This window comes from Mixophyes fleayi, chromosome 8 (genome assembly GCF_038048845.1).
Source record: "Mixophyes fleayi isolate aMixFle1 chromosome 8, aMixFle1.hap1, whole genome shotgun sequence".
NCBI classification, from domain to species: domain Eukaryota; kingdom Metazoa; phylum Chordata; class Amphibia; order Anura; family Limnodynastidae; genus Mixophyes; species Mixophyes fleayi.
Window position 1 is genome coordinate 42412760 of NC_134409.1, and position 27288 is coordinate 42440047.

The following is a 27288-nucleotide window of genomic DNA, read 5'->3' on the forward strand; positions in this document are numbered from 1 at the left end:
AGTGCAGAGATACCTGAACGGCAGGAGGCCGGCAGGATGCGAAGTCCCTGGATGGGTGAAGCGGTGGTCTAGTAGGTGCAGCGCACGGGAAGGTAGACCAGCAGGGAACACAGGAAAGCGTGGAGAGCGGATCAGCAGTAGATGGATGAGTAGTGCTGAGGAGTAGCAGCAGCGGGTCTCTGCGGGAACACGGAGGTAGCCAATAGCAACCAGCAGGTGCAGTAACGATGGGACACGGGAGAGCAGAGTTGAACAGGCACTGTTGATCACGGAGAATAGCGGGTAGCAATAGTGGAGGCAGACTCAAGAAAACACGGGAGCGTTGACAAGGACTGAAGACTGAAGCGCACAGAGGCAGCGGATAGGAATCAGCCAAACAGTCACGATGAAACACAGACGGGTTGCAGGTTGAAGACTGTAGTGCACGGAGGCAGCGGATAGGAATCAGCTAGCAGTCACGATGATGAAACACAGACGAGTTGCAGGTTGAAGACTGTAGTGCACGGAGGCAGCGGATAGGAATCAGCTAGCAGTCACGATGATGAAACACAGACGAGTTGCAGGTTGAAGCCTGTAGTGCACGGAGGCAGCGGATAGGAATCAGCTGGCAGTCACAATCATGAACAGGTGAGTGGATGTGGTTGAAGCCTGTAATGCACGGAGGCAGCGGATAGGCATCAGCTAACAGTCCCAATGATACATGGTAGAGTTGAAGTGATTAGAAGACTGTAGTGCACGGAGGCAGCGGATAGGAATCAGCTCACAGTCACGATGATTCAGTAGATGGTAGAAGTGGTATGGGGACCACAGTAGCAGAAGTGGTTTGGAAACCACAGAGGTAGAAGTGGTTTGGAAACCACAGGAATCAGCAGGGCTGAATAAACAAGGAAACACAGGAACACCTTCAGAGACTCATGGGGAATGAGACTCCAAGATCAGGCAACGTGGTGTTGACCACAGGTGCTTAATATAGGGAGGTTGCCTGATCTGCCAATTAAGTTAAAGGAACATACACTGAAGGTTTGGAAAGGGCTGCGCATGCGCAGTCCCTCAGGATAGAGGACGTCCACGGTTCCTAATAGTCCGGGAAGAAGCACTCACAGTCCGGTGAGTGACAACAACAACCCTCTGACCAACATTGCTGTGTGACAGATCATACAGCCTGCTTAATATTTTATACCTTTGCATTCTAGCTGGACCAATATGCAATATGATATAGCACTTACCCTTGTGTATCAAACTCCCATTGTCCCATTGATTATAAGCTTGTGAGCAGGGCCCTCTTAGCTCTCTGTCTGTATGTATTACCCAGTATTGTTTTATTAATGTTTGTTCCCAATTGTAAAGTGCTGAGGCATTTGCTGACGCTATATAAATACTAGAATGTACTGTACATGATATAATGAGATGCACCTGTTCAGCACCAAAAAACCCATAGAAGCTTCTTTAAAATGTTGGTAAACATGAACCTACAAAAACAAATTTTAAGACAACACATCCTTTAAAATTGAGTAATCTGCGCTACCTTCATCTGACCTGAGTGAACATACTTCATTACCATGCATTGCTACATTCTGTTCTAGCTAAATAGAGTATATTTTATATTCAGCTCAGGACCACACTTACACAAGGTGTTATTGAATGATGAGTAACTGACTTGTTAGGGAAAATAACAGGCCATAATATTGGTTCAGTAACAAAAGTACCAAGTGTGCTATAGCCCATAGCAACTGATCAGACATATGCTTTAATTAGTCTAATTTATATTGGATCAGTCAAAGCTTATTGCCGATTAGTTCATAAATGTACTTTTGCATTTATGTACACTTATCAAATTGCCTCCTCTATCTCTTTACTGTGCCTTTTTCTTTGTTTTTTTGTAAAATAATTATTTCAGAAGAGTGGCTATGTGGAAGCATAAAATTGCATCTGTTAAGTGGTTGCATGAAACATTATGAGAGGCAAGACGCTATAGGAATGTACAGATGGAGCAAATCTTGGCTGGACATCTGCCACGTCTCACTGAAATATATGCAGGGGCTGGGTTGGGTGGCAAGGGGGGATTTGCCTCCTGGGCCAGTTCCATAGTGGGCTACATTGGTCTGGGCCATCTTTTCTATTGAGCACGATGGGCAGCTGCCCGGGGGCCCCACGGGCAAGGGGGCCCCATAGGCACAGCTCTTAATGAGAATAAATAATCCTGCAAAAGAAAAAAACCTGCAAAAAAAACCTACAAGGGTCACTGAGCAAGTACATCTATCTATCTCTATCTCTATATACCTATATCTATATCTGTATCTGTTTACATCTATATATCTATATCTAGAGGCCCCGGTGCACTGCTTTGCCCGGGGACCCATAATGTTGTTAAGATGGCCCTGGTCTGGGTCATTGGGTCATCTGCATTTTTTCCCTTTAAAATGTTCTTAATAGGCTGCTGAGTTGAGTCTTGTTCCCCGGGCTATAATGTGCCAGCCCTCACCTGTATATATGTGCAGAAGCATGTCACATTAGTTTCTCTAAGTCACTTAGTCTTATATGTGAACGTGACACAGCAAGAGGCAGACAAGCAATGCCACTTTGTCTGTATTCCATGGAAAAATCAGGCATAGATAGATATACAGCACTTTAATCATAATGAAGAGGAAATACAGTACAGACAGTCACAGAGGATGAAAGAAGAAAAATCAATTTATTAACCAACATATTCTTGCATAATATCTCATAAAACAACCAGAGTTTTCACTTCATTTCAATTATTGTATATCAATTATAGGATTATTATTTTAAGTATTATTATCCTGTATTTATAAAGTGCTGACATATTATGCATCACTATACAATGAGATGATCCTGACACAAACAAATTACATACAATGACATGAAACATAAAATAAAGTTGGCTCTGCCCAAATTAGATTCTGTACGCCATTTTTAATATACCAATTTGGGTAGCATTTAGATTTTTTTTTTTATACTCTTGTTTTTGGTTGCTTACTCTTCTTACAGCAACTTACAATGCAGATAGTAATACTTATAATAATACAGATAGCAATAACAGATAAACACACTATTAGTGTCAGTCCTGTTATATTTATCACACCGTCATTTGCAGGGAGATTTGTTTTAGGTGGGACAGTTGTGGTTGGTGGAGATGTTGGAGCTGGTGTGGGAGGAATCACAAGAGCTGCCTGGGCTATGTTTGATACATCTGATTTCTGGGCCACTTTATCAATAGCAATTATAGCAAAATAAAGGATAGTGCCATCTTCAATAACAATATTTTGTGGTTTAAATGAAAACGTTTCTCTGGATCCAGCAGGCAGTGGAGTGAGTCTCGAGATATTGATTGGAGTTGATCCCTGAAAGTTGTTTCGCAGGTCAATGTGTTTGTTGCCCATTCTTAAGTCGTAGCTTGAAGCTGTAGATTAAGAAGTAAAATATATCATTTACCCCCTCAACTATACAAACATCATAAAATCTTATGCAAAAACCTTTTTATGTGAATTCTTAATATAATACAACTGTAATAGAACTATTATTATTGTTTATTTATAGTTAACCAGTATATTTGCAATACTGCACAGAGAATATTTAGTCATTCCCATCAGTCCCTGCCAGCCTCGGACTGGCCTGCCGGCCAGCCGGGCTGTAGACCGGTAGGCCCAGCCGCGATTAAGCCCCGCCCCCTCCGACATTGGGGCGGAGCTTGCAGGGAGCACCTCGTAGACGGTCGTCTGTGTAAGAAACACACTACCGCGCAGGCGCAGAGAGCCGTGCCTTGGCTCTCTGCGCCTGCGCGGTAGTGTTTTGTGAACTTCAGCAGGGGAGGAGGACGGAGTTTCTACCGCGGCTGTCTTCTTGTCACTAGCCGCGCCGCCCAGAGGAGCAGGATGCCGGAGCTTTTCAAGGTAAGGTAAGTGGCAAAAAGAGGGGTTACTATTACTACTCGTTTCCCACAGTGAATGAGGGTTACTTTTCACCTCTTTTTTTTCCCCCTCTTTGTACTGCAATCTGCAGGTACTGTTAAATTGCACACAGATAGCTGACTAGCATTCACCATAAGTGTGTACAATGCTCTGGATCTTAGGAAAAAGCTATAAAGGGTTAAGTAAAATCAGCAGTGATTAGACTCCTTTGTTGACATTTATTGTGGGAGTCTATTACATTCAGAATTTGTGGAGCAACAACCAATGTGAGGTCCAGAAGTAATGCGTAGCACCTCACTCCCTGCCAATCGAGGAGCCAGAATTGGGAGTGCCCAACCTGACCCAGAAGCCTCCACAGGAGGGGGATCCAGGTTAACCAGTACTAGCAAGAGGTTACGACTCATGCTGTACCAACAAGATGCAGAGGCTGCAAGGACCAGATATCTTTTTCCTCATTGCCTGTGAGCCTTGTATAAGCGTGTGCCCCAAAAACAGGCTGTCATTGGAGCAGGACTGCCTTGCTGGCTGTAAGAGGGGGAGAATGCTAGTAACCACAGGACTGTGCCCAGGGGTTGGCTAAAGAGAGACTGATAATTATAACGTATTCAGTTGTTATGGTATAATTGTTTAACCTTTTAATAAAAAGTACTATAGCTCCGTTGTGTTAAATAAACTTAAGTTTTCATTATTCAGATGTTTGCCTGGATGTGAAAATACCAGTGTACACAATTAATGAAAAACTTTTGTTTTATACATCACGGAAACATTATCATTGTAAAATTCTGTAGATGGTTTAGCCAAACAGTATTGTCACAAGGCTTAGCAAGAGAGTTCCCCTGCTTTGGTTCTATACACTGTTAAAAACACCACAACTCCTGGGAAACAATAAAGAATATATATGTATATATAGTGTGAATTGAGAGTACTATAGCTGCACAGAGAACACTAAATGCTGAGTTGGTTTGGGTCTATAGTTGAATGTGGGGCTGAGTGTGGGGAGGAGGCTGAGTGTGGGGAGGGGGGCTATCTATTAAATGTGAATATTAATTATTTAATGCTAGGAATGGTAGTGGGAAATGGCTGTATTAAACGTAAATGCTATTGATTTATTGCTGGGGCCGTTTGGAGGGAGGGTAATAGGTTTATTTATTAAATGGGAATACTATTAATTTAATGTTGGGGTTGGTTGGACGGAAATAGATCTATTTATCAAATGTGAGTGCTATTACTTTAATGTTGAGGCTGGAGAGAGGCCTAATTATTAAATGTGGGTGCTGTTGATTTAATGGCAGGGATGGTTGGCGTTTCTAAATGTACCAATTATTTTTTCCAAATAGGGCCCTCAACATTCCAGGATGCAGACAAGCCGCAACTAAAGAAACCAGCAGCCACAGGTGGTAAAAGTGACAACAACAGGTAGGACAGTCTGTCAAATGTTCTGAGTCTAGTGTAGGCTTGGCTAACCTGTGGTACTCCAGGTGTTGTGAAACTACAAGTCCCAGCATACCCTTCCAGCAATAAGCTGCTATATATTGGCAAAGCATGCTGGGACTTGTAGTTTCAAAACACCTGGAGTGCCACAGGTTAGCCAAACATGGTCTAGTGGGACAATCCTGATTTTTGGTGACTGTTCTGCCCAATCTAAGAGGCAGGTCAAGACTGTGTATTCTTTATACACACACTGCATTCTTTATATACTACACTAAGGTGCTAGCTGTCCTTTGTGGGCTGACCGCTCCCCCTCTAGTGTCTGGTCCCGCCTCTATGATGGCTGACCACACCACCTCTGGTGGGCCCCTAGTGTTGCATTCCCGGTGGGCCCTTCATGCCCCAGTCCGACACTGGTCCCTGCCCCATGGGCGCTTACAGGATAAATCTTCTACCACACAGGCACACACACTCGTATCCATTTATACCAGCAGCCAATTAAAAATCCTCCACACACATATAAGGCCCTGGTATGAATCAAGACAATGGCCCTAGTGCAGTGACATAGCAATGGTCACCATTGTGCCTCCCATATAATACTAGGAGGACTTCATAATAATAGTTCACTTATACTGAAGTCAACAGTATCCCTTTCAATTAAACAGAAATGTAATAATAATGTTTTCTCCACTGAGGCAGACTATCTGTCAATGAACGCTGAAATGAATGCATACATTTGTATCAGTCTTGTTGTCTTTGCAAAACAGCAATTGGTAGATTTGCTGACAAATTCTAAAGTTTAGTAACAATGTATACTCTTCATTCACCCTTGGGTCCACAAGATCCCCATCCCGACGCACATAAAATCAGGAGGCCCATTTACAAAGTGCATACAATGTTCAGCTCCAATAGCCTTGGTTTTGCCCACATGTTCCTGCTCACCAACTCACACCTACTCTGTCTCAAAATAAGCCTTCACAAGCTATAAATGCATCTATGTTTGCAGAGAAGTGTAAAAATATGAAAAGGCACACTGTGCAATGTATAAATATCACATCGAAGTCAAACCTCCTAAAACATTGGACCACCCTTTTATTAAATAAAGTTTTTTAGATTTTCTTCCTAAATGTTGAACTGATGGATTGAACCTGAGGGATATTAAAAGATGGGGTTTGTGTACATAATTATTCAGCCTCACTAAGGCTTAGCAAAGCACAGAGGTGGTAATGTCTATGTACAGGTCATAGAGGGGGCAGTATCAAAGGCAGGGCCGGTGCAAGGTCTGTAGGCGCCCTAGGCAAACTTTCAGCCTAGCGCCCCCCCCCCCCCCCTCTCCACCCTGGGTTCTCATCTAAAAAAAACCAAACAATTTATAATACCCAAAAAAGAAATAAATAAATATACTTACCGTTTTTGATGATCGGATGCAGGGAGGCTCTTCCTTAATGGCTGCCCACCGCTCCTCAGCTTCTTTCCAGAAAAAGGAGAGGGGTGGAGCAGCCTGTGCATGCTGGGAAGAGAGGGGGGCGCTGGGTAAACTTTACTCCTGACAGACAGGGGCAGAGCAGGCGGCGCCGGGTAAACATATGTCACCTGATCACTGACGTCAGTGATCAGGTGTGCAGCCCGGGCGCATCTGACAGCGGCGGCGGCGGACATTTAAAAAACAGCGGCGGCACCGCGCCGCCGCTGCACCTCTATCCCACATCTCTCCGCTGACTAGATTTTCAATCTAGTCAGCGGCAGCGGCGCCCTGCAGGACCCGGCGCCCTAGGCAATTGCCTAAGGTTGCCTAATGGGAGCCCCGGGCCTGATCAAAGGGATAGACTATATAAGAGCAAAGAGGAGTCAAGCAATGCTCTTGGGATCCAGACAAGCATCCCTCCCACCCATTCCCGAATGATGGATCTGGTATTCTCCTTGCCCAGGTTATGGTAATAGCCCAAGGCTGTGTGATTATAAGTGCATTAGTTCTGGTAACTGGTATGGGTGTGCTAGTCTAGGCTGGAAGTAGGATTGGCCACATAGTGTGCATCCCAGGTATGGTACAGCTGTGCTGGTCTAGTCCCGGAGGTAAAGGGCCACTTGGTGTGCAGGCGGAGGTATGGTACAGGTGAGCTGTTCTAGCCTCAGAGGTATTTTGAGCCACTGTATGTGTAAGCTCGTGGTATGGTACAGGTGTGCTGGTCTAGCCCTGGAGGTATGAAGAGCCATCTGGTGCGTGGGATCGATGCAGGGACTGGAGTCCTGAGGCTGGTGCAACTTTTGGAGATCACTGTAGAGGCGATAAGCAAGGTTGGTAAAGTGCACATGGATGGTAGTCCGGGGTTTGGAACCCATTCACTTCAATCAGTCGACTTAGGTTCAGTGCAAGTACAGCCCCTTTGGGCTGGCTTGCGGTGCATTGCAATTAGCCCGGAAGGGTTTGGGTTCCACAATGCCTGGGGATTATTATCCCAGTTTAAGGATACACTACAATGGTGCGCTTATTTAAAATGGTGGATAAATAAGGATGTCCCGAGGATTGGATTCGTGATGGGACATCCTGATTAGTATTAATCAGTAGCCAAGGCTGAGTACAGTGTTCTCCCTTCACCATATCAGTGCAGGGTTAATGCAATAAACAAAGTTAAATTGCCAACAAGTCGTGTGTTTTGTTATTACATAGCACTAGTGTTAAAGTTAAGGTAAAGCTTTATGGTTATGTTATCAGCTGTTATGCATTTTAATTTTTCTCTGAATATGGTTTAAATTAAATATGTATGCGAGTGAGAGAACTTTGGTAATATATGTATTGCATGTATCGCTTTCACGCACCCATTCCCTCCCACTGGCATATGCAGTCTTTTGCACAATCACTACCATATTGCTCCATAAACCTGCGCACTTTGGTGTAAATGTAGCTGCATTTCCACAAATTGAGGTACACATAACAATACAAAAGACAATTTTGCTTGGTCACAGGCTACATACAATGTGGCCATTCTCTTATGTAGACCAAGTTACCAGCATGGTCCTATACAGAAACCAAACGGCGATGTGAATGGAGAATTGTAATCACGCATTCAGACAAACACAACTAACCAGTAAGTTCACCATGGTCAGTACAGACATTGACAACCCCCAGACTGTAACTGGATGTCTTATCTCCCAGCGTAAGCCGCACCTCTTTGCCACTCTTCTATCTCAAACTAATGCCAACTTAGTACATCACTTTCAAAGATAGCAGCCATTACCCTTAAAAAGCTTCAACATCACTGCTATGATAAAGCTGGCAAGGCTAATTGAATTCTAGTCAATATATTTCACAAAAAACATCCCAGAAACTGATAAATATCAAACCCAACAGGACTTTATCACTTACAACTCATGTAAAATAGTCAATGAGTTCATGAGTACTGCAACCTGTTATACAATTGCCTAAATCTCTCCTGTCACCAGACAAATGAAGTAGCACTTAGACTCTTACATCTCCTCAAACCTAAACTTTTGTGTGAGAGCCATCCCACCTTAAATACTGATATCACTAGAGAGGAAGCACTACAAGAATTGAAAGCAATTAAATCTCTTATGTGGCCTCAGCACCTGACCACCTGGTTTCATACCTCCATTCTAAAAGAAATTCTCTAACATTGTGGTTTGTTTAACGTCATCCTAGTGGGGATAAATTGTGGCTCTGTCACAACCAGAGCTAATGTTGTGGTTATCCAAAAGCCCATTCATGTTTCCCACCTTATGTTCAATGGGCTTCTCAGGGATTTTCCTAAATCGGGTCTCCAACCTGTACCGCTAATTCATCAGCGACATTACAGTGAATGGCACAACATCCACAGCCTCTGCAATCTCCAATGGCTCGAGACAGGGCTGCCCCTCTTGTTTCTGATAATTTTCCCAATTATGGAGGGTCTAGCCATCAGAATTAGGTCAAATCACAATATTTCCGGAATTAACTCCAGGCAGTGTGAGCATAAAATTGACCTGTGTGCGAACAATGTCCTTCTGTCGCCAAACCAAAAGCATCCTTAACACGCATTTTGCAAATATAGAGTCTTCTGGTACTTTCTCGGGTTATAAAATTAACCCTATAGAAGTGAAAGTGCTAGAATTTTATATTCTGCTACCTATGAGTATTTATTACCAAACAACATCACCAACTATCAAACTAATTATCCTTTCTTGCTAACCAAGATTAGATCTGACCTCAATTCCTGGAAAAAAAACAAATAATTTCTTGGATACTCCTAAATTATTTTGTGAAAATGAGTGTTCCAACTAACTTTATTTTATTTTTTTCAAACTCTACCCATCCATTATACCTCTGTTGTGTATGGGCAAAATGTACGCCCAAATAAAGCTTTGTGCACTGCAATCTTTGACCCAAGGAGGGGGTTTTGGATATCTTGGATTTCAAAAAATATTACCAGGCTACACAATTAGTCCAGAATGCTCCACCTTCCTCTAAGATGTGACTTGCTTTGAAGCCAAAAACATCAAGGACCCAGCACTCTCTTTTCTTGCTCCCAGCATCTTCCAATTGTGAAAATACATCTTGTCATATTCCTATTGATTTGGGACTATGCCTGTAAACTTCACCCTCTCACACTCTTCCATTTGCCAATAGTAGCACACTAGAGCAGTCCTTATTTTCCACCTGGACAAAATGCACATGCCCAAATGTTTTCCCTTTCCAGAGCTACAGGAGAAATTTGCCATCCCTTCTAAAAATTTCTACCAATTATTACAGTTTAGACGCTTTTACCATTCAGTTAAATTAATGATGTACAGTAGCACACTCTCTATGTTTGGAACCATATGCATCTGTTGCACCTTCGCTAAAGTCCTAATTTCTACAATATGCACACCTCAATGAAGGATCCTCATGAACTAAAATGGGAATCAGTTCTTGCTAAAGGACAGAAGTGGTCACAAATCAGGGTCAACACAGTTACAGCTTTATATATTATGCTGCAAACTTCTATTCCAGTGGCACTATGTCCCCAAGAAAATTGCACTCTACCCCTACTACTTCAGGTATTGCTGGAGAGGTTGCTTTTTGCCTGGATCCTTTTTGCACATCTAGTGGAAATGTCCCAAACTATTGGTGTTCTGGAAAGAATTCATAGATTTTATTCACATATCTGCAGGTTGACGTCCCCTTATCCCCAATTTTTTTTTTCACCCGGCCCATTGTCCTTTTAGTTTCCCACCAGCATAAAAAGATAATTTGGCATTTAACCTTTGCCTCTACTTGCAACCTAGTGGCCGATTGGAAAGCCCCATGCCCTTTTTTTTATCATTTGGCCCTTTACAGACTCTGCAAACATATCATATGGAAAATAGGACTTGCATCATTAATAACTCATCTAAATTGTTCTGTAAAATGTGTGGGACTTATGGCATAATCTGAGGTTTCCCTCCCCATTATTTAAGCAGTCCCATGCACATCGAGTTCTGCTAGTAACTCTTCGGTTATTCCTCCCTACCTCCCCTCATGTTGGTAACTCAACACCCCTATTCCATCGCAGCCTTCCCTCCGTCCCTCAAACTCTCTTTCACCTATAACTGTAAAAAAAAACTAGTTAACTGTGCCTACATGACTTTGCTTGTCTGATGTTATTATTCATATATAGATAATTGTCTAAATATTTATATATTTGCAAATGCACTTTTTTTTGATATTGTATATATTTTGATATAGGAAATCTTTATTTCAGAGACCAGGGGAGAATATTTGTTTTTTCTTTTTTAACCTTGCTAGAGGAAATGCATTATTTCTGATGTATATATCTTATACAATAAGCCTTTGTTTAGAAAGTCTTTTGTATATCTTGATGTAAGAAGATGCCTTGTTTGGGGTTTTGCAACTTTTCTTGGGGAATTCTTTTCTTTGAAGGAAATGTATATTCTGCAACTGTTGGCAGAAAGCACCCCTGTTAATCACATGTTGATTAGACTTTTTGATGTGAGTGTCCAATACCCCTTAAGGGAAAGGAAGGGGTAATTAGACTTGATGTCAGATGTCCACTGTAAGATGCAGGAAATCACAGCAAGATTTTAGGATATCACAGATAAGCGTAAATATTGTTAGCTTTGCATTGCATGTAAATCCATGTTTGTGTAAGCAAATTGCATCCTGATTCTAAATGTAGCCTGTGACGCTGTGTCTAAAACTGTATAAAAAGAAAGCCCTTGTAAACTGAAATGTATGATTCTGATGTTCCATCTGACCTAACCACTGATAACTTTAATCAGTGGAACAGTCCTTGTCAGGACACTTGAGCGAAACAAACATCACTCTTTGCTTCAAGACCCTGCTTGACAACTTCTTCAATATTGCTTTAATCATGTGAAGTACAGATTAGATCCTAAATCTAATCCATCCTCCTGCTGTTTCTGAGGTTTGGACCCAGCTCTCCAGTAACACCACTCTGCCGCTACCCAACAGCTCTGGCCAGTGTGATAGGCCAGGGGGCATCCATCCACAGCACCCTGATCCATAATAAGCGGTCAGGGGTACCAGCCCAAGTGTACCAGCATGGGGGTACACCAGCAGCGACAGTTATCCAGAAGCAACGTGGTTCTAGACGCCATAAAGGAGTCCAGTGGTGGCAGCAGGCTCCTCCTACTGTGGCAGGAGGGGCGTATTCATAATAACAAAAGGGGGCTCTGGCAAAGCAAGCACAGCCAATTTCCAGCAACAACAGATGCCAAGCGTGGCATAGACGGTCCATCCTATTACATGCGTTTTAAAATATATTTTTTTACATGAAATATATAAATCAGGATGTTCTTAATGCATACTGTAAATAAAATACATTTTTATAGTTTCTCTTACTTGCAAACACATGTACTGTGCTATCTAGTGGCATGCACATGTCATGACAGCCATCACTATCACTTGGCACTTATACCTGTCCTGTTGCTAGTGCAAATCATACAACGAAAAAGACACATGATTAAGAGAAACCATAACTTGAATCAGCCACATCTGTGCTGGCACCCCCTTACTGTACATTGCTTACATCCGTCAGCCCCTTTCTACACTCATCCAAACATTCAAATCATAGACTCATAAATTCATTGGCTTAAGTCCTGTTCTGGCGTATGCGCACAACAATTTAATGCACTATACGCCACGCAAATGGACTTATGGCCGAAGTGAATCAGGCTCATAGCCTCCAGAACTGTACACAGTCATCAAGATTAGGTCTTTCCAATAACCTATGTGTGGAAAAATAACCTCAATCTTACTGCTACTATACCTGTTCCTATGCAAACAACTAAATTACTGGCTTTTCCTAATACTTGATTACACTGTTTGCTTACCTTCATATCATCGGAATCCATAAGTCCAAGGTTCCTTTCCTCTGTTGTGGCCACTATATCATTATTTATTCTATATTCTGCTTTCTGTTCACCACATGCATAATTCATACTTGCCAACTCTCCCGGAATGTCCGGGAGACTCCCGCATTTTGCGAGAGTCTCCCGGACTCCCGGGCGAGTGTGGCAATCTCCCGGAACTGCCTACTTCACTAGGAAATGCCCCACTTCCTAGTGAAGTGGGCAAAATTAGCTCCCAAACGCCGCGATTCCCGGTGAATCGCAGCGTTTGGCCCCGCTGTCAAATTACGCTTTTTGCATCATGACTTCATGGGGGTGGGTCCAAAATGACGAGCATTTTGGAGCCCCGCCCCCATCACGCCCACCTTCCATGACAGTCTCCCGGAAACCAACTATTCAAAGTTAGTAAGTATGGCATAATTTTTACATTTGAGTGTATTTAATATAACTTTCCAATATTTAAGTTCATTCTTCAAGTCTTTGTATCATCTGCAAAAAAAGGCATACCTTCCCTTGTAGATCCCAAGTAACATAACTAATGAAGACAATAAGCAGAAGAAGGATGAAATGAATTCTTTTCTGCTCCACTGGTTATTAACGCTTTAACTTGGCTTAATCTAGATCAGCTCTATCCACTGATTCACCCTGATCTATTGCTTTAGCTACCAAGTAAAATAAAACCAGTACATTTTGTACGACATGATCTTTCAGCAGCAAATCTGTGCGCCTTGGATATTGTAATTTACTTGACTCTAAACATTCAACAATTTAAAAAATAATATTTCTTAAGATACGTGCAACTCAATATCCAGCCGCAGAAAAATAAGTGTGCAGAAGACTGTGTTTTTGTAAACGTTGCCATTTTATATTTAACTCTAAGTCAGGCCCTGTATATGAACTCTATTATGTGGTTCTCATAGTCCTATTCCCCATTCACACTGTCTAAAAAACCCGGGTTTTTGCTGGGATGAGCTCCGACGACCCATGTCGATGCTCAGTGTGGAAGAAAATAAAAAAATAAAAATACAAATAAAAACAATTACATTATTCAGAACAATCATCTAATACAATTCCATCCAATTGTTCATTAAAAAAAAAGAAGGTGATAGGAACACTGCAAATCTATCCGTTTCAAGACAGCCTAGAGGGTACTCCAAGACAATCCCACAGATTGCATGGTGTTACAGATTGCAAGAAGGAAGATTATGACTGATATACACAGGCTTACTCACCACTTCCTTGGTCCAGATCATCACCAGTTGCTGTCCAGGATAACACTATGTTATCATTATTTATCTCTGCTTGTAAATCAGTTATTTTCTCTGGTTTATAGATGTCTGGTCGAACACCTGCAGGAATACCAGATACCACAAAAGAACCACCTGAAGCTGTTCTACTGAATTCTCCCAAGTTAAGATCATCATACTTAATTTCAGGACGTGGAGGGTTCATGTTAATATTGCCTACGAACAGATTAAAAATTATAGTGAATTATTTTATAAGGTATAGGTAAACTTATAAAGGATTTGACATTTAATTTGTTTAAATGAAACATGGACATTTATTCTGGACACATCTATATGTAACCCAGGATACAGTGGCTGGAATTACTGATAAATCTAGTAATACATTTATAAATATGCATATCTGCCAGTCTTCTGTCTCCCAGCAGCAAGAGTTGAGTCTGCTAATCAGAACTGCCAGAGTTAAGGAAGACAGTTAATGGTTAGAGGAGTGACTCTGACAGGAAGGCTGAGGAAGTGAACAGATATGAGATTGGATATATGTGAGAGAACTCTAAAGAAAGGAAATTAATCATACCAGAAGAGAGGGAGAGTCCATGGCTAGTCAAAGTGTTAGAGGATATTAAAGACTGAGAGGACCACAAAAAGCTATGGATACAAATAAGTTTGCTTCTATCACATTTTACACACACCAAGAGTGTGGCACAGTTAAATTGGATGCAATCTGTTGTTTAATACAAGGATCACAGACAGCCAACAGTAGCACACAGAGAGAGAGTTTCTAGAATATTTATTTTATTACTTAAAGCATCCTGCCTAAGGGACAACTTGTCACTTCAGTTACCATTGCAACCAACAGTTCTATATGTGCACCAATGGAAAAGGACAAATTGAGCTGTGTTATTATCATTATTACTAAAGTTTATGGTGTGATTGGGGGTGTGTGAAGTGTAAATGCCGTGGGGTGTATAGCATACTTGCCAACTTTTTCAGATGGCTTCCCGGGAGCTACGGGAGGGAGGTGGGCGTGTAGGGGGCGGGGCTCCAGAAATTGCGTCATTTTAGCCCCGCCCCGTGATGTAATGGCGCAAATCGCGTCATTTTACAGCAGGGGGCGGGGCCAAATGCTGCGATTCCCGGTGAATCGCGGCGTTTGAACAAAATCAGGGAGATTGCCACACTCTCCCGGGAGTCCGGGAGACTCTCGCGAAATGCGGGAGTCTCCCGGATATTCCGGGAGAGTTGGCAAGTATGGTGTATAGTGAGCGGGAAGGGTATTCCATTTCTTTGTTAGAACTGTATGAGGTACATTGTTAATGAACTCCTTATAATATTAGGGGGGAGAATAACTCATGTATAAGTGTTGCGGAGTATTGTTGCTTAATAGTATTATTATTGAATGCTACTATTGTATTCAGTAGTATTGCATGATTCCAACTGTGTTATCACACAATTGTTTGTTATATATTTTCTTTTACAAGACCTCAAGTTACTGCCCCACATTAGAGATAATTATTCAATAAAAATATTAAGGTGGAATTAGAATAATAGAAACTTAGTTTTCATGTGTCTGCTACTGAATGTAAATGACATTCAATCTGGTTTTGGGGCGGGGGATTCCTGAGTCAATCCCTGGTGGGATGAACCAGTCCATTAACACAATCAAGACTCAGGTGGAAGCACCACTAACGACCCAGAAGTGTGAGAAGTCTCATTGGTTCATTTACCACCACTAACCCTCTGTATAATAGAGAGTGTGAGGGGGTGTTACATATACACTAGATTTAAACTTGTACATATGTTAAGATGTGTGAAACTCAAAATACAGACGTGGAAGTATATGTGTGTAGTTGCATCTTTGCTCATAAATAATGGAGCATTTTTACATTCACCTCTAGATCAGACCTATTTTGTTGGGGACTCTGTTCCTTTCACTATCTAATGCACAGCTTGTGACGATCTGATTATCTTTATTTTCCTACATGTATGTGGTCATCAACTGACAGCACGTTTGGAAACCCATTGGGAATCAGCCATTTAGCATGACTGTTGAACAGTCAAATCTGCCTAGTTTGGCCATCCACAGATCTTAGCTACCTTAAAACTCTAACAAACCCCCATTATTGTAAGCTCACACACACTCCTTATATCGTTTCTGAATTGTCAACAGAGTTGCCTTTTATTTGTAGTACAGTGAAAAACAACACATTGTGATAGTGGGATAATGCGGAGCCCCATTCACACAGCAATCTTGCACAATCAGATTTAAATTGGTCACAAATAGTTGACAAATTGACCATGTGTGTGGTCACTTTTAGGTACTAATAAGATACCAAAGGCTGCTAATCAATGTATAAACATTTTTTTTCAACAATAAAATATTGAAAGCTGTATACAAAATTTTATGCACATTACATACATAACAATTATACATTCCTTAAAGTTATTTTAACTATAACATATACACAGCTTAAAAGATATCATCACTTTAAAAGGTAATAATGGAAAGGAAAGGGTTGTTTACCATTTACTATAAAACCTGGAATGTAGAGGGCCCGATTTTTGGGCTGTACCAAGCGACTTTTACCCTTACTTTCCACACGTACTTTTAAACCATATCTTCCATTTGCTGAAAATTGTATGAAGTATTTTGAATAAATCCCATCATCCTTAAGATTATCAGGACCTGATAAACAATTAAAAATTGATGAAAATATTAACTTTTAACTGTTTGTATTAGGGTTTCAAATTCATTGCTTATAATACATGACACATAACATAATGAAAGCATTGGATAACATAGTGAAGAAATATGCATTTAATACTCAGCACTTCATTTGAAGATAACAAAGAACTAGAACTTTAAAAAAAACAAACAAACAAAAAAACAGTTAAGCATTGTTTTAACATTTTGTATGGAGCCAAAAGGGATCTCAGAACTGTCTCTCTGTGCATTAAAGACTGAATTAAGGTCTAACTGTACTAATCTAATTCTGGTTTATTTAACTGTGGAAGCTGACTTCCATCACCCCATCTTGAAAGTATTTTAATGGGATCTAACCCTTTATTCCAACCCCCCAAATGGAAGGGGAATGGCAGTGATTTAGCCAGGGTTTCTAGTGTACTAACCCTTAAAATTATGCATGTAAACAAACAATAATATATTCCAACCCCAACCGATGTACCACATTTCATGCCAAGGGCAGTGCTTGAAACCTTGGGACAAGATTATGTCATAGATTCTATTTAGCTTTTCAGGTATTAAATACCATTATTGCATCGTAAGAATCTCCTAGTTGAGGTTATGCAACTGGTAAGATCAGCAATAATCAATCAATGTAAAGTAAACATGAAACTGTTTATATATTTGGCCTGATTCAGAGTGAGACATATTTCAGATTATGTAGCAGCTTTCCCACTAGCGTGCTCTGAAAATGAATGCATGCAACTACTTAAATTCAGACCTGCAACTTTTTGGCGCTTATGCACAAAGTGGCGGACGGGGGAAGGAATGGTTGTTGTAACCTAGGCAATGTACAGTCAGGGCAAGATTAAGAGCCACATGGGCCTGGAGCTGAAAATTATGAAGGTCTTTGCGGAAACCACGCTGTAAGTTTGGATTTGAGCAAATAATACACAAGGATTTTTGCATTTCATTGCCTCTTTTTGCATACTGAACTGTCCTCTTGTTGAGTTAGCTATTGTAATTTGTGTTCATATGCATTTGCTAACATATGCTATTATATTCCATGCATAGTTTAGGCTATTGGTTATATGTTAGACAGATTTGTTCTTAAATGTCACCTAAAGAAATAGTAACTTTGGAATAAGACAGAACAAGAGGTCTGAGCTACTCAATGAGTGTAAACAAACTCCATATCATCCACTTAATCATCAGGCCAACAAGGTCATTACATAATAGTACCTTGGCCCAGACTCCTACTCACCCTCTCCCCAGGAAACCAATGAACCTCAGTCAGCAGGGGGAGGATACTCCAGGCACTGTCCTATCCTGGTTCTCATCCTACCTATCTAATCGCTCTTTCAGTGTTAATTTCTCTGGATCCACCTCTGCTCCGCTTCCTTTATCAGTTGGAGTACCACAAGGCTCAGTCCTAGGTCCTCTGCTATTCTCTATCTACACCACTTCTCTTGGAAAACTAATAAGCACCTTTGGATTTCAGTATCATCTCTATTTGGATGATACACAAATTTATCTATCCTCTCCTGATCTTTCACCATCTGTGTTGTCTCGCGTTACTGACTGTCTTTCTGCCATTTCATCTTGGATGTCTTCTCGCCAACTCAAACTCAATCTCTCAAAAACTGAATTAATAATATTCCCACCCAAAAACAGAAGCTTCCTGCCTGACATTTCTATTTCTGTTGATAACATGACCATAAATCCCACCCCTCAAGCTCGTTGCCTAGGTGTAATCCTTGATTCACAACTGTCGTTGATTCCCCACAGCAACTCTATATCTAAATCATGTTACATACACCTAAAGAACATTTCCAGAATACGCACATATCTGACACAAGACACCGCAAAAACATTAATTCATGCACTCATCATCTCCCGCATCGACTATTGCAATTCCCTCCTTACTGGTCTCCCAAGGTCAGACTTAAACCCCTACAATCTATTTTGCATGCAGCGGCTAGATTGATTTTCTTTACAAACCGTTATTCCTCTGCTGAGCCACTCTGTCAGTCTCTACATTGGCTGCCTGTATTTCAACGAATCCAATATAAAATTATTCTACTAACATACAAGGCCATCAACAAAACTGCACCGACATACATTTGCTCACTTGTCTCGAAATATCTCCATTCTCGACACCTCCGTTCTGCACATCATCTACGTCTCTCCTCCACTCTCATCACATCCTCCCATTCTCGGTTACAGGATTTTTTTCGGGCTGCACCCACTTTGTGGAATTCCCTCCCACGCACAGTAAGACTTTCCTCTAGTCTTCAAACCTTCAAGCGTTCACTGAAAACCCACCTCTTCAGACAAGGTTATGATATTCCTCAACCATCATCTTAATTTCCCTAGATTACCCTATTACCATCCTCTACACTGCTAATGCAAGACAACAACCCTCTGACCAACATTGCCACACACACAGCACACTCAATACTTTTACCTTTGCAGTCTAACTGGTCCATTGTGCAATATGATGTAGCACATGCCCTTGTGTTTCTAACTCCCATTGTCCCATAGATTGTAAGCTTTCGAGCAGGGTTCTCTTACCTCTCTGTCTGTATGTATTACCCAGTATTGTCTTATGAATGTTTGTTCCCAATTGTAAAGCGCTACGGAATTTGCTGGCGCTATATAAATAAAAGTTGATGATGATGATGATGAGTAGTCCTATCATCATACCACCTGTCACAAGCTAGCTACTGCTCTAATACGCTGCCCCCCATTAGCTTCATAGACATGGGAATAATAAGGGAAAGATAACCTGTGCCTTTCAGTTGTAAATCGAGATCTTGTTTTCGTGGCCACTAGGAACTGTGCTTCCATAACATGAATATGCTGGGCTTGTAAGGAATTATTTTGCCTTGTATCTGTACATTGACTTGGTTGATCTGCTGAATAAACCACACATTGGTTGCAACAATTTGCCTAGGTCATTTTCAAAGAATCCACCAGGATGCATGGTCCTTACATTTGGCGGCAGCTACAGTGGGATCAACTAGTGCACAACCTTATGCAGACACTCAGAACCAACAATGTCAATAAGGAACAGCACAGGAGAAATGACTGGACTAGAACAGAAGTACAAAATGATGCAAAAAAGACACTTACAGGAAATTTCTGAAGGCAGAGAAATTGCGGTCCAGAAGGTGACACAAAATATGTGTTGGTAGCCAAGCAGCTTCAATGACAGTGAGAGCATTTGACGGGTCAATCTAAGGAGGTAATGGAGGAAATGTCAGATACAGTGGATGCCCCAGAGAATGCATCTGGGAGCAGTTCAAACTCAGGGCAATCCTTTATGACGCAAGCTGAACTGATGGAGGCTATAGTTAAGGCCCTGGGAACAAACACTAAGGATCACGAAAAGGGCCTGCATAATGGAAGCAGCACTACATGTTCCCGTGCGATTATCACAGAGGACTCCAGAACCAATGGAGACTGTCAACAGGTCAACCTCGTTTAGAATATCAGGATGTGCCAACCTTTACTGAAATTACAACAGACATTGACACACATCTACAAGTTTTGGAGAACATAATGGTGGTCCATGGTATCAAAAAGGAAGACTAGCCATGTTATTTGGGTCATAATCTAACTGTTCAGATGGGAGAATTGAGCCCAGATGCCACAACTGCAACGACTAAGTGGAACAATCTGATCCTATCCGGTTGAATTACGGCTGAGGAAATGTTATCACTGTGGTCATTTGGTTCACATTCAGAGGTACTGTCCTAGCAGTCACGGGCCAGCTCTAGGTCCTCGGGCTGGTCCCCCATGGTTGGCTTGCTGTGAGCATGTGTTTGAGTACGCTGTTGAGGCAGACAACTACCCTGACACGCCAGAGGCTGAGGAAGTAACATATCAATTTGAGACGATTGCGGGGGCAGGGAGGGTAGCTCCGCCAATATGCGTACCCATCTCCAGGCTGTATGGGTGATAAGACAAAAGTGCTGAGGGATTCGGTCGCATCTATCACCTTGTTTCACTCTGGCTTGGTCCCAAGGTGTACTCTTTAAGTGAAGAATTTGCATCTCTACTATTGATGGGGAATTAAAGGACATACCTATGGCAGGAATTTGGCTGGTTTGGGAACACGGTAGGGTCTCCCTGTGGATGTGGTGTTGGGAAATGTTTTTCTCCATGGGAACTATGCGAACGCTGTGACTCACAGCCAAACTTGAGCTTTCCACTTAAATCCCAGCCATATCTCCAGACCAGCACCAGAAGTCTTAGATGTGTTACCAACCGCTGCTTCTGAATCGTCGCCGGTAAGTACACCTGATGTAAACCTGACTTTGATACAAGGGGACTTGGGGATGGTGGACCATCCAGAATTTAGACATGCCCAATGGACCCTTCCTTGGCAGGCGTATGCAGGCAAGCTGACCAAACCCTTGGTGAAGGATAGCAGGCTCAGATAGTGTGGAAGAATGATTTGTTGTACCAGGTAGCTAAGGCACCAGCTGTAGGTGAGGCTCACAAGCAGTTAGTGGTGCCCAAGAACACAGATCCCAGTTACTAGCACTAGTACATCACATCTCGGTAGTTGGACATTTGTGAGTTAAGAAAAACAGAGACTAATTATTGCGCAGGTTCTACTGGACAGGCTTGTCTGCTTATTTGCTTAAATATTTTAACTCCAGCGAAGTATGTCAGAGACTTGGTGAAGCCCCTAGCAAAGTCCTGTTAATGTCTATGCCTGTCATTCGGCAGCCTTTCAGAAGAGTAGCCATGGAAATTGTGGGTCCTCTTCCAAAACATAGCCATTCCAGGAAATTATTTATTCTAACCGTAGTTGTTTATGCAACCCATTATCCTGAAGCAGTGGCCTTAACCCTCCCCAAAGCAGAACACATTGCTCAGGCCCTCATGGACATTTTTAGCCTGGTAGGGTTACCAGAGAAAGTTGTCAGTGAACAGGGAGTGCAGTTCCAGGGTGAACTCATGCAAACCATATGGGGAAAATTCAGAGTAAAACTGATGCTTACCACACCATACGACCCACAGACAAATGGTTTGTGTGAGAGATTCCTTGAAGAAATTACTAGAAGCATATGTCCACTCGGAGGGGGTTGACTGGGAGAAAGCTTTGCAGCAACTATTGTTTGCTTATCGGGAAGTGCCACAAGCTTTTACCAGTTTCTCCCCACTTGAGTTGCTATATGGTTGCAGAGTACGAGGAACCGTAGACCGTATTTCGGGAGAGTTGGGAGGGAGAATTCCAGGAATGCCAAGAGCTGATACTTGAATATGTAGCCAAGTTATGGGACAGGTTTAAGAGGCTCATGACCCTCAACAGAGGTATCTTGGAAGTAGTCCAAACACGAAAAAGACAGCAGTATGATAGACATGCCATGCACCAAAATTTAACTATAGGACAACAGGTTATGGCAATGGTATCCACTAGGAAAAATAATTTACAAGATACCTAGGTTTGCCCATTTACAGTAAGCCAGAGACAGGGGGAGATAAATTATGTTGTGAAGTTAGACGCAGCTGTTAATAATTCAAGAAATTACCACATTAACCTACTAAGAGCGTATTTCAACCAGGAGGTAGGGGCTTTGGCAATAGGCTGTCCACCTCTGGACCACCCGAGAAGTACAATATTCCTGATTTGCGAGCATAGGCCCAAAAAGACATATGGGTGGAGGTTTTACATTTAGTATAAAAGTTGGAGGAAATACAAACCACCCAGATGAGAGATGTGTTCATCATCATCATCATTACCCTCATCATTTATTTATATAACGCCACGAATTCTGAAGAACTCACTCACATTGGTCCCTGCCCCAATAGAGCTTATAGTCTAAAGTCCCTAACACCCACACAGACAGACTAGGGTCACTTTAATAGCAGTCAATTAACCTACTAGTATGTTTTTGGATTGTGGGAAGAAACAGGAGGGCCTAGAGGAAACCCATCCAAATATGGGAAGCATATGCAAACTCCACACAGATAAGGTCATGAACAGGAATCAAACTCATGACCCCAGTGGTGTGAGGCAGAAGTACTAACTAAGTGCTGAACCAGGATGGAGAAGATGGTCAAAAACACCCTGTAACATATCTGTCCTGAAAACTGGTGGCTAAGGAAATTGCATATTCCACCAATGAAAAAGAGTGTTTGGCCACTCAAAAAGTTGGTTATATTGCTGAGAGTTCTCAGTTATTACTGACCATAACTCTCTCAGCTGCATCAACTGGACCACAGGAGAAAATGAGCGGCTACTGTGATGGAGTCTAGCTCTGCAAATATATAAATTTTCTATTTTCTGTATATAAAACGTATATTAATCAAATTACTGAGGAGTAATTAATATCAGTATAGACAGGAGACTTCACATTGCATCCTCAAGGGGAAATAACAGGTATGTACTGAAATAAAACATTCAGGTATTATACATTTATGCTTAATACTTTGCCCAGTACTAGTGACATACAATACAGAGAGCATCCTATTGACCAATATATAAGTCAGAGAGCATCCAAGTTACAGCCATAAAATACAGAGAGCATTCTAGGGACTTATATATATTGCAATGAGCATTCTATTGACCACCATAAAATACAAAAAGCATCTAAGTGACCACATTACAATGAAAAGAGCACTGCGCCATGACTCCTGTAGGGAAAGCACTATGGTCCTTGTTCTTCCTAATACTACACCCATTCCACACTCTCTGATAACCTCACGGCCCCCAAACTCCTTCATGTCACTATAGAGATAGAAGGCCTTATTCATTAAGGAAAGTAAGGCAAAAAATGAGTTTTCTCCCATGTTACAATGCAAGGGCTGCTAATTAGTTTATTATTTTGCATATAAGATAAATACTGGCTGTTTTTTACTGTAGCACAAAAATACTTGATAGCTGAATTTGTACACTGAAATTTGAAGTTGATATAGAACATGTCTTACCCTAATTATAAATCTGCCATCACATTTTAAATTTGCCTCCCCCTCCAATGCAACATGGTTTGCCAAGGTGCAACGTTACTCACATTTTTTTCTTTAATTTCCTTAATTAATCAGGCCCAGAGTGTATAATATGGCTCCCTGTAGGGTGCATTCTCAAGTTCATTGTACTTCTCAGAAGCAAAAACTGCTCATAGCTAATTAGACATGAAATTAACTTTTAAATGTAATACAGCAGCAGTTTGAACTTTCCACTGCTAATTCATTGAACCCCAAGGTGTCTGTGTCTTGAGTAGTCAGTCATCTGCTGGTAACAGAAAAATACACAATCCTACAGTCCTACAGTCTAAGTGTCCACCAAGAAGTGGCCTAGTGCCTGGCCTATTAGTGGTCGACGGCGGTCTGTCTGTGGACCTATCTGCAATGGGGGGCCTGGGATTGCAGCTCCTTCAGGCCCATTGTTAATCGGGCCCTGTGTACAGTGTTCGAGCAACTGCTGGGGCATAGTCACAGATACAGCTGAAAAAGGGGCAATTGTAAGTAGAAGTTGATGATAATGATGACAAACATTTGAATTGGTGAACAGCGTGTAATTAGAGGTTAGTGAATGACAGTGCCGTAACTAGACATTTTAGTGCCCTGGGTGAGACAGGGCATCGGCGCCCCCCATCTAAGTGGGCGTGACATGTGTCAAATGGGTGTGGCCAACCTAATGTGGGGGTGTGGCTAGCACTTTACTGAAAGAATTCTGTTACACATATTTGCAAATACATTTTATATATATATATATATATATATATAGTGGTGCTATTCAAATATATTAACAACCGGTTCTCTGCCCTAATGACCATTTAAAGTATGCAAAAATATGTACCGAAAGGTATTCTAATATTTCATGCACTTAATACTCAAATAAGAACAGTAAAAGAGATACACAAAACTAGATTCACCCCAAGATCAATTGTTATATGGTGAGATCGCCCCAAGATCGTGTATTTTGCAAAACATCACCCGGAACAGCAGGTCCATAAATGTATCAGTTACTGTGAGTCCTATCTCCCAGAAGAGCCACTCTGCAGATCTGAGACTAACACCAGTAGGACATATATACAACATTACATGGAGCTCACACACAACAATACAATCGCACACAGACGACACATTTAATTCCCACTCTTGTTCTGTCTTGTTATAATTTCAGTTAGGTTTAGGAAACATAATCCAATCCTCTATTGTCTGCACTCTGCAAGTTTCCACTTTAGGAGCAGCATCTGTATCTTGTCATATTTCTCCTTCCCAAAAACTTACAATCTACATAAACAAGGCTTAACGTGGGGACAGTGCTCTTGACCGTTGGTGACACTTTTATGGTCATATCAAATATTTTTGGGTATCCCCTAACAGCTTATGAAATAAATGAACTTTTACCTCCTGTAGCCCAAAGTGGACCATTTTTAGCTCCTGGGCCTGGATTCCATTTATGTGATAAACGATATCAGTAGCTGAGACATAAGATGTGAATTTGAGTGAAATCCATGGTTTAATAAGAACTAGTTTGTGGCTGCAAAATGCCAGCGTGACGTATAAGTAATGAGGAACATTGTTCAGAATTAGCTTCACAATCCTTCACCTTGTGACCTGTGTGTGCCAGACGCTGTGGCTTCTGTCAGACCCAAATGTCGCGCACAATGTCAGAATGAGCAGTGACCACTAACAAACATCCCTTCTGTGGAATTATCAGGGAGAGCGCTTTTACTTACTTCCGCAGTGGAACGCATTACACTGACAGGAAGCTCAGGCATTTGGAACGCAAGTTTGCGTTCCAAATGCCGAACTTCCTGTCAGTGGAACGCACATGCGTTCCACTGCAGAAGTCAAAGGATGTACATATAGAGCTAGGTAGCGGGCGGCTGCTGCGCCACTTTGGGCTTGCGCCCTGGGCGACGGCACCGCCCACACCACCCTAGTTACGGCTCTGGTGAATGATTCACATATGTTTATTGAGACTTTAGTAGTTGCTCAGCCATAGATTAGAATTTGCAGTGTGTTGTAGCAAAGATAATTTTTCCTTGTGCCCATGTCAGAAAGTTTTTCTTCATGTACTAGGTAGTTTATTGAAGTTTAAAGGGTGCTTCATAGCAATTGCATTCATAACATTAAATGAAAGGTTTTGCACATGTTAGCAAGTTGGACGAAAGTGTCTGAAGGGTGTGCATGTTGTCAAGCGGATGCATCTGCTACTCATTCAGACCTAGACATATCTTCAACTTTGAATATAGTGTACATACGCATACACTTGCATGCAAATTATTCAATAGCAATTTATGCTTACACTTGTGTTCCACCCCTAATCAGGCACATAGTCTTATTTTTCAGTTGTGGAACACTTTCATTCTCACTTGTTTATACAAACATAACTCTTTTATATTCCACAACTCATCATGCATCCTATTGTTTTTAGTTATCTTTAATTATTCTCAAAATTATTTTTATTTTCTAAATACACCTTTTCTAAATCTTGATATGATTTCTTGTGTCATCTCAATATTCATAGCAATATTCATGGATTGTTTTTTGCAAATTTACTCTTGTTTGAATGTATGAAACCATTTTCTATGAATTTCATACTACTGTATTGCAAAATATGTTCTAGTTAAATTATGTGCTCATAAGAACTCAAGTAGTTACCTGCTCCATTATCCAGAAGTTCTATGCTTACTGTTGGTCCACTCACTGGTTCAATGATTGCTGTGACTTTTGCTCCCATGACAGGTGTCAGCCCCTGACTCACTGAGGCATAGATAATCATTGGGTTGGGGTATTGGTTTGTGTCTTGGCTCATATGAGCATTTACAAGAATTGGAGAAAGATTTTCATCTGCAGCCTTGGAATTGACCACTATACCTAAGACTTGAACTGATGTAACTGTATTAAGAAGATTGTAATGCCAGGGCCCTCTCTGAAATAGAAAAATACAATTATTACTGCATTTAGCAAAGTATGGAACATTAATATATATTGCATATTAATATAATGTATCAGGCTCAGTAAATTTAAGACACAACTGAAATTTAAATATCCCAGGAAGAGTTCTAAAACTTGATTGCAATGTCAAACCACACACCACTAAATATTTTCTTAATGAATTACACATGAAAAACAGTCAATAACTGATAACATAAGAATTCAGCCATTTTTCAAAGATACAGCTAAATGAACCCTGGTGCAATCTATCAACTTTAGAGGCCAAACTGGAGCTACAACATGAAGATCAAAGAACATTCAACGGAAATGCAAGAAATAGTTATTAAAAGTGAAATTATATAAGAAGATTCCAAAGACATTTAATATCCCCCAGAGTACCACCAAGTCCATCATTGAGAAATAGAGACAAATGACACAACTAAGGACAGGTAATTTTTTAAAAAAACTGAGCATTCATAGCAGAAGTTCACTTGCATGTGAGACCATCAAGAGGACTATAGCAACTCTTATACAGTCAAAGTCTTTCGTGAGAGATTGAAGAAACTGGCTTCTTCCCAAACTTGAGTTTAGTTGGACAGTATTACCACAAACCAAGAGGGAAAAATAAAGTATTCTGTTCAGGTGCACTCTGGAGGCCAATTTTATTAATAAAAAACATTTTATTAATTTGTTTATTAAATCAAATGTATATTTATATCACCAATGTACTCCAAAGCTTAGAGAAATAGCTAAA

The 27288-nt window shown here is 41.2% G+C and overlaps 1 protein-coding gene across 1 annotated transcript in view; it reads right to left on the reverse strand.

Moving 5' to 3' along the window:
- Positions 1 to 2750: 2750 nt before the first annotated feature.
- Positions 2751 to 27288, reverse strand: part of LOC142100057 (calcium-activated chloride channel regulator 1-like) — a 77373-nt gene continuing 52835 nt past the window's right edge. Inside the window, exons 11-14 of the mRNA XM_075184045.1 lie at positions 26259 to 26529; positions 16470 to 16631; positions 13934 to 14164; positions 2751 to 3421 (exon numbers count right to left, since the gene is read on the reverse strand). Coding sequence (XP_075040146.1) covers positions 2973 to 3421; positions 13934 to 14164; positions 16470 to 16631; positions 26259 to 26529 — 1113 coding nt within the window. The 3' untranslated portion in view covers positions 2751 to 2972. The remainder of the gene's footprint in view (positions 3422 to 13933; positions 14165 to 16469; positions 16632 to 26258; positions 26530 to 27288) is intronic.